Source organism: Humulus lupulus, chromosome 8 (assembly GCF_963169125.1).
Source record: "Humulus lupulus chromosome 8, drHumLupu1.1, whole genome shotgun sequence".
Classification (NCBI taxonomy): Eukaryota; Viridiplantae; Streptophyta; class Magnoliopsida; order Rosales; family Cannabaceae; genus Humulus; species Humulus lupulus.
The window spans coordinates 8,727,683-8,745,931 of NC_084800.1; the positions used below are offsets into that span (position 1 = coordinate 8,727,683).

The following is an 18,249-nucleotide window of genomic DNA, read 5'->3' on the forward strand; positions in this document are numbered from 1 at the left end:
TTCTCTTTGCTTGTTATTTGTATAATATAAACCTCTCGTTTCATCAGCCATGGACACACCACACCAATATGTATTTTTCTAATGGAATAATAAAGAGACCACCCTTTTTATTTAGCTTTCTATAATCTCAACACTATTGCCTATTGAAGTTGCTAAACATCGTCAACAATATTCATGTATCAAAGTCATACACGCTTTCCTTTCACTCATAACAAGTGAGAGACTTTGCTTTTTAGTTTTAGTTCTATATTTTGCCGCATATTACTCCTTAAACATTGTTTATATCTGTTTGTTCAAACTACCTAACTTATAATTAGGTACCATTAATTCAAATATATATATATGCTTTTATCAAAATCTTAACTTTATCAATGGCCCTATATCTAGAGAATCTTATAGAATATATTTGGATATGGTGTTTTTTTATTGTCTTTGAAGAGTGTAGGGACTAGACTAGAGGGGATAGGAAATGCATGTGTAATTTGGTAATGGAGAAGAATATTAGGGTGAGAAATTAACGTATATATGATAGTAGCAGTTGTTTTTTAGTGTCAGGATGGCTGCATGAGGTGGGGACTCCTCAGAATTGCACAGATGGGATGTCCACATCATTTTTGGAAATTGTTCATACTGCTTTCATTGGCCCATGTGAATCACCACAAGTTTTTTTTTTTTTAAAAAAAAAGTTTAAGAGAATATGCTTGACTTCCAATTTCTGTGATTGGTTACCAAATGAAAATTATTTTCTCTCTTGCATAGATAACGACAATGATTAATAGAGACAAAGAAAATATGACAGGGAAAGCTAGCTATTAGTAGCCACCGTTTCTAAAGTTCAAAGGCAGTAAGAATATTGAGAAAAGAACAATATATAAATATATTTATATAACATCAACCAATCTAAAGGTGTGATCTACTTGATACGGGGGGTCCTCCCCTGTTCTGTTCTCCTGAAACATAAATTTGTATAAAAGCTTCAGATCATGCTTACTGGTGTTTCACTAGTTTGATTCAAACTTTCTAGTATTTGTGAGTTTCATCTGAGCTCAAAATGATGCGTATTTGAATCAATAAACACCAACCCAGCAAACTGGGACCAAAGAAGACAAATGGTAATAGGAAAGTGCGTTTTATACTGCAACTGTCTCATTGTAATTTGTAACCAAGCAACTACAAAATCCACAACTTTCTGCAGCAGACCAAACATAACATTTTAATTTACAGATGGCAATTTGGCATTTTAAAAAAAAAAAAAATCAAGAACATCCATTGTAACTCAGCAAAAGTCTAATCACAATGTGATGGCAATCAACGAAGTGAAATTTGGAATACTAAACAACTGGGTTTCTCTTTTCTTTTTCGGACATTCCTTAATACTTTGACAACAGTTGTTCACCAGTTAGATGCTTGGGACAGACTTTGCTCGAATAAACTGCTTAAGTAAAGCTTTCTCCTCATCAATCCGCTTCCTTTCTTCGGGATCATTTGTTCTAACTTTTCTTTTCTCTTCCAATATCCACTTGAAAAGTTCACGTTGTTGATTCCCTGAGATTGGTTCACGCAACTTAGGAGGAGGCTCTTTGATGGCTGGCGAAGGTAGAGATTTCTCAAGAGGGACAGTGACAGCAGCTGTCGTTTGAACTGGAGTTGCAACTTCATCCACTAGCTCTACGTCTGTCTCTTTCTTTTTCGTTCTCATGAAAATATAAGCTACAAAGTTGGCACAAACTTCAAACTTTAGTCCAATGTCTAATATTTTGTGGATTGAAAAAACAAGTAAAATAGACCAATCGAGTTTAAATGTATCAGGAGGTCTAAAATTCTGCAGTGGATTGTAATTTATAATGCATGGTAAGAAATTCCCTCCCTTTTATATGGAAAAGTGAATGCCTGTTTAAAACAAACATGTTAGACAGGCAGACACATGTCAACAAGTAAACCATTACCAAAGTCTATAATCCTTTCCCAATAGCCCATAAATTTTCCAAAACAAACTTGGCAGGCTCAAGTATGAAACTGAAGGTTCCATCAAACGCTGCAATCTTTGTTCCCCAGTTATTAATTAGGTAGGAGACCTAATCCCAGACAATCCTATACTGCACAACTTCCCAATATCCATGACATGCAGATTCTACATCAAACTTTTTTTACTTGACCTTCTTCGCCGAAAACTTTTCATGAACTTATGATAGAAAAGCACATTGAAGGCAAAAAAATATCTTTTTTTAGCCTAACGAAAGGCTGCTGGAACTCATTCACAGATAAAAATAATTGTTTCACAGTGGCAGCACCAGTGGGCTAAACAACTGATGATGAACCAACCTCTGTACCGTCCTTCTCTAAGGATAAAAATGGCACTTTCAGCTACCAAGATTTCTTGCAAGGACATAATATTAAATGAAAAAGAAACTTTCCTTATCACACGAGCTCCAAACCTCTAAGAAACCATCTTTCGATTAGAAGACTGCATTTAGTTTGATTGGAATAATAACACTATCAACATGTCATATTCTCACTATAGCTAACAACTATTTCCAATTCCAATCAATGTTGTTGGACCCATCACTTTCTCATCTTTCTTAATTGAACATGAACACTATCAACATGTCATATTCAAATTATAACTAACTACTATTTCCAATCAATGTTGTTGGACCCATCACTCTATCATCTTTCCTAATTCTCAGCACAGAAACACTCATGAACGGCCAGATTATGGCTTCTTCAATTGGAAGGCTTTATCCCTTCCACTTGACACAGACTTGAAGATTCAAAATTAGATACCTGATCATCTTACTGCACAAAGACAAGTACATGCCATTTTGAGATGTACAATTTATTTTGCAATCACCTATGAATTTCCGTATGGTCCATCTCATTAATAGACACCTTATCTACAAGACTACAACTTGTTACACAAAGCTTCCAGACCAATATTCCAGAAATTTTTAAGGGCGTAAGAGTAGCAATAATGCAGAAATTTACTAGGTATAGCATAGCATCTTATGTCTCACAAAGAAGATATTAGATGATTAATCAATCTCACCAAAAACGAATGTGAAGATGGTTCCCTTGATTAGTAGTGAGTATCAAAGATTTCAAATTCAACTGAGAATCAGTTTTATTTTAAACACACAAATAACTCGCAACAAAATCCATAAACTTCTACATAAATAAACTAAAAAACTAAACTTAAACCTCTCTTCACGTTCAAACAACAAAGTACCAATCAAATTCGCTTAGAATCAGTACTAGAAGTAGAAGCATTATTTCGCATAAATTTCAAAAAAATCCATTTCACATTTCGTGTTGTTAAGCAATAAATTTATGTTAAATAAAAAAAAGAAAGATACCTCCAACAGCGAGATTAACAGTGAGAAGCAAAGGCCAGAGGAACTTGTAACGCCGAGCAAATGATTCTTTAGGGGGCTGAGGAGGAGGTGGATGTGGAGGCTGAGTCCCCATTGACGACGAAGACGAAGATGGTGAAGAAAAGTCCTTCCCTTGAAATTGTTTCAACTGCGCTGTTTAAAATAAATAAATAATCATTAGATAACAAAACCCAACTATTGAATCACAAAAAGATTCTTTCTTGCTGGCTTATTCATAGGAAATAAATTTCGAATCAAAGGGGAAAAAAAGATTTAGATCAAAAATGGGTATTTACCCTTTTTGGGTTTATTGGTATAGAGCTTTGGAGCTTCGGCCATAGCTTGTTGTTTTAAATTACAGTCCAGAAATCTTCTTCTTTGTCTTTCGACTTGTCAGTTTCCCTACATACTACTGTAACTAGAGCACTCAATCTTCTCTATCCTTCAAAATAACAAACCAAAACTATTTTTCTATCTTAACCAAAAACTTTTACATTAACTTCTCTATTTTATTTTTCTCCATATCCTTTAATATTATATTCTTTATAAATATTATTTTAACTATTAATAATATCGTTATATTTTTTAATATTTATAATATTTGACTATATTTTTTCTCAGACTATTAATATTATAATATAAATTTTTATATATTACATAAAATATATATAATTGGTAATCAATACAATTAAAAAAATAATAATATATTAAAAAAAAATTTAATGTGTCCTATATACATATAGAGAAACAGATAATATATTTGTATATATAAAAAATATATATACAAAAATAAAAATAGTGAATAAAAAATAAAAATATTATTTATATATATATAGTAAAAGAAAGAAAAAAAATATTAAAATACTTTTGAAGGAGCTCTAAAACTTGGTAAAATATTGAGGTATTATAATTCATCTAATGAAAATGTATTTTAAAAATTTTGAACTATATTATAGCTAAATAACTATTATAGCATTTCGATTAAAAGTGCTCTAATACTTCGCAAGAACAAATTAAGTTTTGGCTTCTTTTACTCTCGCGCTCTCCTCCTTTCTTTTCTTTTTCAAAAACAAATAAATAAATAAAAATCAGCCTTGTAGCCTAATATTATACATGTTATTACTTGCTTGCTTCGTTGGATTATCTTTCTAAAAATCCAAACTCTGCATTTTTTAAATTATCAATTTTTAGAGGATTTAAAAATTATATTTCAGTACTTCTAACATTAGATTTTGTTTTCATCTTACGCAAATAAATTATTTACAAATAATAATAAAAAAAATTAATTGATGAAAGTCTTCTTATTTTATTTTAATTTTTATATGGGTATTTGTTATTGTTTCAGCTTTTTAAAAAAAAAAATTAGAAAGTTTCACATATGCTTTTATGAGAATATCAAACTTAATGATTAAAAAAAAGTATGGCTTTTTAAATTTTAAGTTTAGAAAAGCTAGGAATAAGATTAAGCCATGCTTTTATATATTAATTATTAAAAATCTATATTTTTAAAAAATTCTCTTTGTAAAAATTATATATATTCTCTTATCTTCAGTGTCTTGAAACAAAAATTGTTGGTAAATACCTTCTAAAATATATTTATAATGTTTCGAATGTTGGGTTGTCTTCTACTCGTTTAAAAAATGTGTTATGTTTTCAATTGAAATTTATATATTATGTTACAATATCAAATATGCAAAATTGAACTTTTAAAAATAAAAAACTTTAGTTGTTCGTATAAAATTTTAAAATGATATTTCTCCAATCTTCAAATAAACGCTTTCAAGAGAAACAAAAGACGAAAAACAAATTAGAAATTTCAACTTGTTTCAATTACGAGGAGACTCTCTCATTCAAAGCTTTTAAATATTTTGTGAAAAAATATCAAAATCATTTTTGGCAATAAGAGATGGTGGATTCCAATGTATAACTTCCATGCTTTTAAATATTCCAATGAAGGTTAATCGCCACAGGACTAAATTTGTAACTACAAATCTCTTTTCTGTATCAATTTTTCATGTAATTCTTTATCTCAATAAATTTACTCAAGTATGGTTCCAAAGCTAATACAGATACACCCAACCCAAGTTCAGTTCTAATAAAACCATTAAATATGCAAGATCAGTCTGGTTGGAGTCAATGTCAACCCTCCAAGCACACAAAATATTATTATAGACAGCTTTTAGTAGAAATAATTATGATAAATCATACTAATTTCTAAGCTTGGGGTCAACCCTCCAACCACACAATATATTTTTTTATACAAAACAATACATTAGCTCCATAACCCCATATATGATTTATCATAATTGTTTCTATTAAAAGTAATCTGTAATACTTATATTTGGTACACAGCTTTTCACATATGCCCTGCAATGCAATCGTGTCATTTCACTTTTAAATTCCAATGTTAAAAAGTTTTTAGTTCCAACTTCCCAACTTGATGTAGCTGCCTCAAACTGTCATCATATTATAAATATTGTATAATTTTTTAGAAAATCAAATCAATCAATCACAATTTGGATAACAGGATCCAATAAGGAAATTATTATAATGACCTATTGACCAATTAGCGGATGGGCCAGAGACCCTTTTGAAAATAGCCTACTCTGAGTATAGATAGAGTGCTATATACAAAGACGTGAAAGAAAATTTTGTTTGGAACCTGTAGATGAAATTGTAATAGTATGAACAAATGTTTTTATCTTACACGTTTTGGGTACTAACTACCCAACTTCTACAGTTTGTGAAGCTTAAGCTAAAAACAAAGCAGAAAGATACTATGTCCAATGGGGAAAAAGGTATCTGTAAACCTACCCTCTAGATTCATACAAGTTTTCCGGCATTTACTCTAGTTAATTGCAAACCTTGACTTGGCATGACTCTGAATTTCTCTCCACAGCAACCACAGCTCTTAACTCCATGTGCGGCTTCCACCATAACCTCTACCACGATCTCGAAAACCACCATGACCTGTTGATCAATATAATGGAAGGAAATAAAGAAAAACATTAGAAAATGAAAATGGATTAACTTACTTTATAAGTGCACTACTACGTGTCTACACCTTGAGTGCACAACCAATAGAATACAATGTATGGAAAAAAATGGTTCGGAACTTTTGGATGCATGAAATGGACCAAAATGATGATCCACCATTCCACATTCAAAATGTTGCATCATTCCACACTTGTACATGTACCAGTATGTGTTTATGTTAGTGCCAACCATACTTTTTTGCTCTGGCAACTGACCTGAAAGGGGAGGAGGTGCACCACGCCCCATTGATGCTAATTCCGGACTGATTTTCTGTCCGGCTTCCTCAAGTATGTTAATAAGATCCTTTGCAAATCTGGCATTAGCAGCGGTAAAGAAAGTGTATGCTGTTCCTTTGGCACCTGCTCGTCCAGTTCGACCAATGCGATGAACATAGTCCTCAAGGGATCCCGGAAAGTCATAATTTATAACATATTTCACATCTTTCACGTCTGCCACAGATCAAAAAGTACAGAAGAATTAGAATCATACCTCCCAAAACGAACAAAAATACATACCGCCATAACAGAAAGACCACTTGAACTCTGGATAAGGATGCAATAGATTTTAGGCCATGGAACATAAAAAGTAGCTGGAATCAAAGACCACTTGGATACTAGACAAACAACCCACAAATGAGATTGTGTTTATTACAATGTTTGTGCACTGACATTAGTTATGTCATAAACCAAAACATCGTTAAGTCATTGCATAAGCACATAATACATTAGTAAATTACCTAGACCACGAGCTGCAACATCAGTTGCAGTCATTATTGGGCTCTTGCCAGCTTTAAACTCCGAGAGAACCCAATCTCTTTCTGCTTGACTTTTATCTCCATGAATAGAGAGGGCAGGCCATCCATCCATTCGAAGTTGCCGTGTGATCTGATCACATCCTTTCTTGGTGTCCATGAAAATTAGTATTCTGCTCCCATCCATAATATCCTCCAACAACTTCACTAATCTTGAAAATGAAAAATAATCAATCAACTAGTATCCTTCAAATCACATTAGATTTATTGTTGGAAAGAAAGTAGAACAAAATAAATGCAATCTTACTTATTATACTTCTGATTTTCAGAAACAATATCAACATGCTGGCGAATTGCATGGTTTGCTTTCAAATCTTGGGATCCTATAATTACCTTCAGAAAGCCCAACAGAGGCGTCAATACAGAACATAGTTTTCATGTTATAATGGTAAATAAACAAGTTCCAAGAATAAGATTCAAGTGTTATACTTTGTACGGATTATAAAGGAACTGCCTGGACAATTGTTCAACCTCCTTTGGCCAGGTAGCACTCCAGTACAATGTTTGACGGTCTGGGCGAATCTGCAAAAAGTCATTAGCCAAAACAAGACCAGCTTATTTGTTGTATTCTTTTTACTTGAAATATCACTAATTTATCACCTTTTCATACATAAATAAGAGGAATGAAGCTTAATCTGCCAAATTCTTCTTAATTGATTTTCACTTATACCAATACTACTTTTCTTTAAGAAATGAGTTGTACAAGGGTAGTTGGTTGTGTAACCAAAGTGGCAGATTACTTACTTGAGGGGAAAAAAGATTGTAAGAATGGATATATCATTTAAGTGAAACAAATTTTATTTTATTTTTTTGGTGAGAGACACAGATATTTAAGTGATCAGCAAAGCATCAACAATTAACTAATAGCACGACAATAAAAAAATAGAAACTACAACGATGTATAAAATGCAATGATGAAACTTTTCTTCTTCTTCATTTTGATACCAAGAAATCGCTCAAATTCACTCAGTAGGCCCACGTTCAAAACTGGGGCTCCATTCCTAACCCTGAAATACTTGGGGAGTAGGAATAATTAGCAATTAGCAATTGTTATGTAAGTGCCTAGGAGCGGCTCAAACCATTTGGACTAAAAGGGTGAGGAGGCGACATGTGACAATGAAAAGTTTCAAGTGCTCACCACTATACAAGTAAACATTCTTAATACAGACTACAAAGAACAGGTAATACTTTTGACATATTTTGTATGCACATGAAAAAAAAAAAATCATACCTGAGAAACAATTTTTCGTATCTGAGGATCGAAACCCATGTCTAGCATCCGATCAGCCTCATCTAAGACAAGATATGTGACCCTTCGCAAATTTGTATGATGTGATTCCATCATATCAATTAACCTCCCAGGTGTGGCAATTACAATCTCAACCCCTGAGAGAAAAAGAATAGTATAATTTCATCAGCAACATGGGAAGCAATTACAAAATTTGAATGCCATGGGAGATACAAAGATCACAAACTTCAAATTACAACCCACCTTTCTGGAGGTCACGAACTTGAGGTCCCTTTGGAACCCCACCATAAATGCAGGTGCTTTTAATCTTCGAAGATGCCCCAAATTTGGTAGCCTCTTGTTGTATTTGAACAGCAAGTTCACGAGTTGGAGCCAAGACTAGCACGATAGGACCGTCTCCAGGAGCTGAACAAAAGTACACATCATATGAAAGAAAAAGAACATATATATATATGGTAGCCGATGGTGGCTCACCAAATATACACCAACCACATACAAAAAATTCACAGTAACAAAAACCATAAAATCATTAAACTGGAAGAATTTATGCTTACATAGTATTGGCTGAGCATTGACATGGACAATTGCCGGCAAAAGATAGGCAAGTGTCTTTCCTGATCCAGTTTCAGCAATGCCAATAAGATCCCGGCCCTTGAGAGCCATTGGCCATCCTTGAGCTTGAATGGGTGTAGGCTCAACAAAACCAGCTTTTGAAATTTCTTCCAAAACATACTCTGCATTCAAATAGAAAGTTTACATAAAAAGACTACAAGAAAATAAAATCTCACAAAATTACAAGTTACCTAAGAAATATACGCTGAAAAACTAATTGAGATAAAAATAATTAATATTTCACACAGTACTGTTCTTAATCCATAAAATTGCGTTATATTTTAAGTAAGTACCTTATTACATAAAAGCTCAAACAATAAACAAAGGATTTAAACATCAAACTCAAAGGAGAAGAAAATAAGTACCCGGGAACCCAATGTCACCAAAATCCTTAATGGGTTTTGGTACATCACGGCCTTCGACTGTAATTTCCCTCCTCAGGCGATACTCCTCAACGTCTCTCTCAGACATTGCTGCCACAGTCGGTGACTCCACATAAAAGTTCTTCTCGAAATGAGACAGCCCCTCCAAGTCAAACTTTTTTGGTGACTCGCCACCATCATAATCTTTTTTGCTGGACGAGGACCGGACGGAGCCACCGAAACCCGAATCACTGAAAAGAAAGGAATAAAAAAAACCCAGATATAAATATCCCAACAAATTGGATATTTAAGACACTAAATCCATGTTGGTTTATAGCTAAAGGGTTAATTGAGAAAAGCAGGTAAGTAGGTTAATTAGCTCCGAGTTTATAAATTAGAAATGAGGACATTAGGGAGGAGATTGAATTTACCTTCTCCGGTCACGATAGGAAGTTGGATCGCCGGACCGACTGTCATAGCGGCTCATGGTGCGAAGATTGGTGGCCGGTGGATGAGGCTATCTTAACACCAGACGAGCGAGGGTTTTAGAAAAACAGCTTCTCTTCGACCTTGAATAACAATCAATCATACATTCACTGCAACCCCCCGAGAAGTAGAGAAGAGAAGCGCCCTCTCCCTCTATTGATATTGGACCAATGATGAGAAGACATGTGTACGCCACGTGGCCGGACAAATGATGTCGTAGAATCAGAAACGACACCCGCTTAAGAAATATAAAGCAAGAAACGACAGTGGATGTTTATGAAAAACGACACTTAATTTACAGCAAATTTACACGACATGTCTGTCTGTGTTGTTTCTACGTTCTGTTGGAAGAAAACGACATGTATTTCAAATAAACGACAATAAATTTTAGATGAGATAGGATTAATTTGTATTGGAGAGCATATTATCCTGACTAAATTTCTTTCCTTTTTATTTTCATAAAACGCAACACCTAAATTTGTCAAAAGGAACACAAAATTCCTTTCGAAAAAAGGTCTTTTTGTCCATATATATCACAATCTAGAGGAAGATACAAACAACCACAAACTGAAACTCCTGACAAGGAAAAATAAATGAACATCAATAACTTCCTTAAAACGAAATAATGGAGATGAACATGATTTTTGACCAATTCTAAATCACATATTGCTTAATTATTTTTTTCCATTTTCGCGTTGGTTTTGATTTTAAAAAATATTAATTCTAATAAAATAAGTTTAACTTAATATAATTAAAGATAATTGAAAAAATGGTTTATACATTTTTTTGATAATGTGTTTTCTCTCATTATCTCTTTAGATGGTATATTTTAATAAATTATTTTTTGAATTTTGTAAATTGTTCAAATAGATCATAAATTCGATTTTGGTTAAAAAATTTATACTAAAATTATAAATAATTCATAAAACTAACAATTTATAAATAAAAAAAATACAATTATTCTACCTAATAAGTGTATTGTTGTATTTAATTTTATCTTCGTTAAAATTGGGTTTAAAAATCTATTTGAACTATTTTACAAAACACAAAGTCAAAAAATTAGTTTTTTCAAAATATAAAATCCAAATAAATAATAGAGTAAAACACAAGTACAAAAAAAGTATAAACATTTAAAAAAAATATAACAATGAATATTTGTCCAAAAAAAAATAAGATAAGGAATTAAAATTATATCTATACTATATATCTACTATATAAATATATGCGGTGATGACTAAATATAACTCGAATATTCCCTATCGATTAAAAGATTCCTTAGTAGTATATTTTGTCTTTTGCAGGAACTTGGACTTGAAAGAATTGGGTTTTCTAAACACTGGGCTCTTGATGAGACTATGGCATACGTGAGCACATGTGCCACATGAACTAAAAAAAATAATTTTTACATTCTTATGCATGTGATACATTCTTCAAATTTATAAAGTTATATAAATATATAATCAAATTTTTTCTACATCATAATATATCTCACATACTAAAAATTATATGAGATTAACTACATGATCGCAGGTGGTTACCAGAATACAAAATATTAATCACATCATGTTTTAAGATTGTTTAAATACATTTATCAATTAGTTGAAAATACTTTTTTTCAAGAGTGTTTAAATATATAATCTATTTGAATGTTTATAAAATACAGTTTTATTAAAAAATAAAATTAGTATTTGTAAATATTTTATTTAATCAAATATTTTGTAGGATTCTTTTAAGAAAAATAATTTTTTTTCAGAAGCAATATAATGTACATGAAAAATATATATAGAGAGGAAGTAATTAAAAAATAGCTCTATATTCCATTATTCTTCCTTTTGTCATTTCTAAATTTTTATTTTTTATTTTTTTATCTTACTTTATTAGCCTTTGACATAGATGTTATTGTAATTATCATTCATTCATAATATTTGGTGATATATTCCATTTAAATATTACTTGTTTTAAATAATATTATTATATGTATAAGATTTCGGTTAATTATTTATTTATTTTACTTTAATGATTTTATGATTGCTATTTCTACTTATATTTTATTTCTTAATATTTAGTAATGTATTGGATTTAAGTATTGTTGTCTTGATTAAATAAAAGATAGAAGCATTTTACTAATGAATATTTGGTTTTAAAAAAATGTTTCACATTAGTTTTTTTTTTTTGAAATGATTCTCATTAGTTTTTTAAGTATTTAAAATAAATTTTACTTTAAATTTAATTCTTTTAAAGTATTTTACATTAAAAAAAATTATGTTTTGATCTTATTATTATTGTAAAATTGTTTATTGGCTAACTCTTTAATTTAAACAATATATTTTAAAGTTATTGAGGAAAATCAGTAACATGTCCTTATTGATTCATGAATTAATTATCAAATTAATTTAGTTGATTTTCTATATATATTTAAACTCCTATAGTTAATTAATTGGGGGATTATCATGAGACGTAGTACAATCTTAGGCTTACATGTTTACATAAATGTAGAAGACAATATAAGACATAGTGAATTGTTATATATTTGTTATAATAAACTATTAAAATATTCGTTTCTGAAAATAATAAAGTAAATGAAAAGGTGTCAAGCATGCACACTTACACTTCATTTATTAATATTTTGACTACAACAAATTTTTTACAGCGAGAAATAAAAAGAGATCTAATATATAGAAGCAGTGATAATTAAATAAGTTAAGAATATTCCTTATTAGTAGAAAGATTCATTATAATTTTTTGTCATTTTTCATCCCTTATTATAACTTTATTATTCAACGATTGTTTGTTTATTTGGCTGAATCTATTCAATGTAATATTTTTAGATATTTAAGTATTTATATCTTATTTTTTAAATACAAATTTACGTCTCTATTTTTTAAAATTTTAATCTTCTACTTATTATATATGTGTCACTTATTTATCATTTTCTTTAATCCATTAAGTCTTTCCATTATATAAAAAATAAAACTTTTATATAAATACTATTGTAATATCCAACATTTTCATAATACATTTATTTATAATAAATCAGAGTTTTAATACATAAAATGTACAAGTTTACAAATTTAAGAAATAGTAATGGAAAAATAGTGTTTAAAATATGATTTTATGTTTTTAATGAGATTAAAGAGAGAGAAACTTGAGTAGTCAAGTATTGGACCCAAATGTCATATAATTTTAATTGGGGATTTTTATAAAATTAAGAAAGTTTTGCTAAAGGGCTTATTTGAAAAGAATTTTAATATTTTTGGGTCCAAGTGTAATTTTAAAAATAATTTAAAAAAAAAAAAAAAAAAAAAAGGCTTCAGCCTTTCTTTTTTACCCGAGTCTCTCTCTCTCTCCTCAGAAAACCCCTCTCTCTCTCTCTCTCTCTCTCTCTCTCTCTCTCTCTCTCTCTCTCTCTCTCTCCTCTGCGTATTACTGTTGCCGACGACGCAGGAGTACTTTCCGGCCACCATTTTTAGCCACGCGCCGGACCGTTGGATTCAGAGGCCTCCGAACTATCGACCCACGCGGGAATCTAGAGCTCACTCGCCGATTAAACGCCTCAACCACTCGATTTAAGTTCGGCCACCCCGCGACTTCAAAGTTGCGATTCGGCCACCTCGGGCATCCGTTTGCCGATCCGTCACCACCATCGTGCTCCTCGTGTTGTGGGCTTCAAAACCCAATAACTTGTTCTTACATCTACCATAGTTGGGTGGTGGGCCCACCACGAGCCACCGCGATCCACCGTAGACCGACGGTCGAAACTTAGTGTTCGAGGTTCCGAAGTACGTTTTGAGTCTCAGAAAATCATCGTTTGACTTATTGTGGAGCCCGATCATTTTGGTATAATTTCTTTAACCTATATATTGTGATTTAATTGTGATTGATTAGAGTAATTGTTATTATGTGTATTTATGGTATATAATTATATATTATTGATATATGGAATATTTTCTGTAATTTACTGGCTGTCTGGGATTATATACATTTTTTATACATGTTTTGATTTTGGAATTGTCCACTTTATAGCCGTTGTGCTGTCTAATTTTCTAGAAAATATTAGATATTAAATAAAGTATAAAAATACATATTTAATTGATTTTATATTAATATGGAAATTATTATGATTAAGTAATTTTAATTATTATTGTTATTATTTTGTTAAGTAAATCAAGAATACAGATTCATATATATATATATATATGAAAAGTATGATTTATAGTAAACCTATTATCTAACCATTATTATTGTATATTAATATTTGAATATTAAAATAATATCAAATATTAGTTTCTTACAGTTATTGATATTTGTAAGACCAGTGAAGTTTGGAGAAAGTATATTTATTATATCACTGGAATTGATATTATGACTAATTAATAATAATATAAATATTTATATTTATATTATTATCATTATATTGATTATTACAACTTTATGTTAAAAATATGATTTCTTTTATAAAATGACTATTTGAATATATACATCCATATACGTATTGCTATTGAAGTATTTTGTTATTAATATCGAAATAAGTTTAATTATAGACGATAATTATTATTTTTGTTGGGATTATTATTATTATTATCATAAGGGTGCATTATCTTATGAGCAAGGTTTAAAGCATGGTTTTATATGAAGAGTTATTTGCATTACGTTGATAATAATTTATTATTATCATTTATATAGTTTCTGGTATTATTAATATACACTATCAATAGTGTATATTTATGATTTTGATATAATTTAATAAATGATGTGCCTTGAATAGGATTTGTATGGATTTGATTGATTGACTCTTGGTGAGGAATTTTAAAATAAGCTAAGGACCTAAGGTAAGTAAATCTCACCTTTTGTACTTAAGTGTAAGATGCATGACTACATTGATTGTGTACATCTGATGAGTTAAGTATGGTATGATGATGATGCATATGATAAGTATGTGAAGAATGGTTATATGAACACCATAAGGGTGTTGTGTGATATGTAATTGATGAATTCTGTGATATGTGAAAGATGTCTTACTTGGTTAAGAATGATATGAATTATGTGCAAGTATGTGTTCTTATGTTGATGGATATGTGGATTACTCTATGTTCATGATTTGTTATATGTTATGATATATGAAGCGTTTAAGTTTTTAGGCTGGAAACCTTAGACCTGAGCCATAGCTCTACGTTAAGGTATAACAACGCCACCAACCCAAAGCTTCATGTATTATGACTAAAGATGTTTTGAGTTATATGAGATGTGATACAATGCCTTGATTGAATACCATCAACATCAGTCATGAACACGAACATTGGCATTTCAGCATCAGCATGTACATTTATGTGATACATTATTATGTGATATAAGACCATGCATATGGATATGAGAAAAGTTATGAAATGTCTTGAAAAGTCTTATGTAAAGTTAAACATTTTAATGACACAAGGCTTAAGCAAAGTGATAATAAGATGTTTAAAAAGGGTGCCACTGTTTTGATGAAGCAATCAAGTAAGTTCAGTAAAGAAGACGGAAGTCTATAAGACTTATAGTGGCTGCCCACTAGTGTGGGCTAGGTCAGAGTTGACCATTCAGATATGTTTGCCATGTTTCCGTCTTTCTCCTCCATATGTGTAATAAGTATGGCAGCTATGGCAACGATGAAATGAGTGTTATGATGAGCCTAGCTGAGATGATGGCTAGCCGGAGGAGAACCCATGGGATTCTATATGATATATGCTATAAGCCCTGCAGGCATTTGCCGAATCAAACAGTGTGCACAAGTGAAATCGGGCCCATAAAAATGTGAAACCAAAAGAAAGAGCATAAAAGTAAAGTTTGAAAGTGTATGAGCAATAAATGAAATGCATAAGTATATAAGTTAGCATATTAGTATATGGGCACTTCAAACTCACGACATTCATGTGTATGTGTATGCATGAGATTTGCTTACTGAGCGTTAGCTCATTATGTTATTTTCCAACATTTTTCCAGGTGTGGCTTTAGCTGTTGAGCAACTTGTGGAGCACGGACTCAGTAGCAATGCAATAATGGTTTAGAGTTTTCATATGGCTGCCTTAAATTTAAAGTATTCATACGTGTAATAATTTCTTCTAATAAGTTTATATAAAAGTTTTAAATTTTTCTGTATTTCTTCGTATCATTTTATTTAATTCTTTTGGTCAAGTGCCTTACATACTCGTAAACCCTAGAATTACGAGTATGTGGCAGACGTACCCTACCTTAGGGACGTTACAATTATTATATGACAAATGTGCACAATTCATTATACTTCTTAAGACTGTGTAGGCAATTAAAGAGATAACTTTCTTAAAAAATATTTAATTTTGTTTCATCATTTTAGTTCTGACAATTTTTTTTCTTATGATGATATATCTCACTGACTTGTGATGTATTTTGTTTTCTAATTGAATGTACTTTTTTTAAATATGCTCTTTTTATTTTATCTTTTTTTTTCATTTGTTTTTATCTATTAATTTACTATGTTTATAATTTACTATATATAAATGCACGATTGTTATTTTCTTAATAAATTAGAAGGGAATTATAATTTGTTTCATTCTCAAATTTTTAATCTACATCTTAGTTATTAATGATATATATTATTAAATAAACTTTACATTTATTATGCAGTATATTTTAGGTTTGACTTTGTTTATTATAATTTTTTATATAATATGAATATTAAATTACAAATAACCTAATAAAATAAATTACTAATTTATTATAAAGTAAGGTATATACATTTTGAGTAATATTTTGTAATTAGTATAAGTAATACACTAATAATAAGAGATGGATAAATAAATAAAATCAATAATAACATGAAAAAATTGTAATAATTGAATTGGTAATTATTTATTTAGATAATTACTCATTTTATTTGTTATAATTTCTCATTTTCAAAAATTGAATTAAAACTAAATTAATATAATCTAAACAAATAAAAATGACAATTTTTTTTACAAAAATATTAAAAAAATAATAATTAACAAAAATATATTTTTTTAAATTACCGCGTACGTGCCTTAGGCACGTGCCTATTAACTAGTATATATATGCGTGGATCGTCTGTACGGAATCATTTTTCTTTTTTGTTTTTTTCTTAATTTGTCTTTTTTGTTAAATAGTATGTATACTAATTATATCATGTTCATTACATTATATTGTATTAAGCATATAGGGTCATCTTTCTTTTTTGTTTTTTCTTAATTTTTTTTTTTTGTTAAACAGTATATATAATATACACTAATTATATCATATTCATTTGTAGTTGTATATGCACAATATATATATAAATTTAATATGTATGATTATATTGTATTAAGTCAATTGCATTTATATAGTAATATAATAAAAGCCTATCATTATTTGTTGAATATTAATATATATGAAGGCCACGTGGTTTAATGCATGGGAAAGTTACACGTATTGATAGGCTTGTTACTCGAGTCATACTATGATGGTGTGTGGATTACATATACGATCATCATTCTTTTTTATTTTTTTCTTATTTTGTTTTTTCCTTTCAATTTTTTTTTTATATTTCTTTAATCCTAAAATTATCACACGTGTAGACACTATGTATGACATTATTTTATCTTTTACTATATAAATAAAATTTGACACTTATATTTTATTATTAATATTATTTACTTGTTATGTTTTTTGTTACCTTTTTTTGTTTTATCTATTTTTTTTTTCCTTCTAGAGAACCATCATCCATCATGTCAATTTTGTATACTATCATTGTATACTTTTGTTTTTTCTTAAATTAATTACTCAGTAAAATTATTCGAATATTTTTATTTTTCATTATTATTTGTATTCTCTTTCTTCTATTATTTTGTATTGAGATTTATTTTTTAATAGTATTTTTTTAATTAAATGTTATTGTATGTGTATCATAAAATCAGAGGAGTGGTAAAATAAATAATAATAATAATGATAAAAAAATCTTAAATTCAATAAGTAACACAGTCAATTCAATTTTCAAGCCTAAGAGAAAAAATTATTAATTATGAACTATTTGTTTATATTATTATTTATTTTCTTCACTTACAATAATTCAAAACAAAAATATAGTTATTTACTTATTTATTTTTAAATCACTTTTAGTCTTCTGACAATAAGCAAAATACTAGAGAAAGAGTAACAATGTTAACGGATTGCTCGTGCCTAAAAATAGACATGTCGTTGGTGTCGTTTATACATAATTATGTCATTATTTGAAATGTCATTTTTCAGGAAAATATCGTTTTATAAAATAATGTCCTTTTTATATAATAATGTCACTTATCATGAAAAATGTCGTTTTTT

The 18,249-nt window shown here is 29.9% G+C and overlaps 2 protein-coding genes and 1 long non-coding RNA gene across 3 annotated transcripts; 1 reads left to right on the forward strand and 2 right to left on the reverse strand.

Annotated features, from left to right (window-relative positions):
- Nucleotides 1-1,113: 1,113 nt before the first annotated feature.
- LOC133794459 (uncharacterized) lies at nucleotides 1,114-3,838 on the reverse strand. The gene is made up of 3 exons (XM_062231687.1): nucleotides 3,668-3,838; nucleotides 3,354-3,524; nucleotides 1,114-1,710 (listed from the first exon to the last, which is right to left on the reverse strand). The coding sequence occupies exons 1-3, from the start codon at nucleotides 3,708-3,710 to the stop codon at nucleotides 1,400-1,402; spliced, it is 525 nt and encodes a 174-aa protein (XP_062087671.1). The 5' UTR covers nucleotides 3,711-3,838; the 3' UTR covers nucleotides 1,114-1,399.
- Nucleotides 3,839-6,010: 2,172 nt separating this feature from the next.
- LOC133794460 (DEAD-box ATP-dependent RNA helicase 20) lies at nucleotides 6,011-10,037 on the reverse strand. Its single transcript, XM_062231688.1, has 10 exons — nucleotides 9,873-10,037; nucleotides 9,445-9,692; nucleotides 9,022-9,201; nucleotides 8,711-8,872; nucleotides 8,450-8,604; nucleotides 7,648-7,740; nucleotides 7,466-7,551; nucleotides 7,144-7,370; nucleotides 6,623-6,856; nucleotides 6,011-6,341 (listed from the first exon to the last, which is right to left on the reverse strand). The coding sequence occupies exons 1-10, from the start codon at nucleotides 9,926-9,928 to the stop codon at nucleotides 6,283-6,285; spliced, it is 1,500 nt and encodes a 499-aa protein (XP_062087672.1). The 5' UTR covers nucleotides 9,929-10,037; the 3' UTR covers nucleotides 6,011-6,282.
- A 3,175-nt stretch (nucleotides 10,038-13,212) lies between these two features.
- Nucleotides 13,213-16,356, forward strand: LOC133793478 (uncharacterized). The gene is made up of 3 exons (XR_009874843.1): nucleotides 13,213-13,764; nucleotides 14,693-14,756; nucleotides 15,904-16,356. It is a non-coding gene; the product is annotated as an uncharacterized LOC133793478 (long non-coding RNA).
- The last annotated feature ends 1,893 nt before the right edge of the window (nucleotides 16,357-18,249 follow it).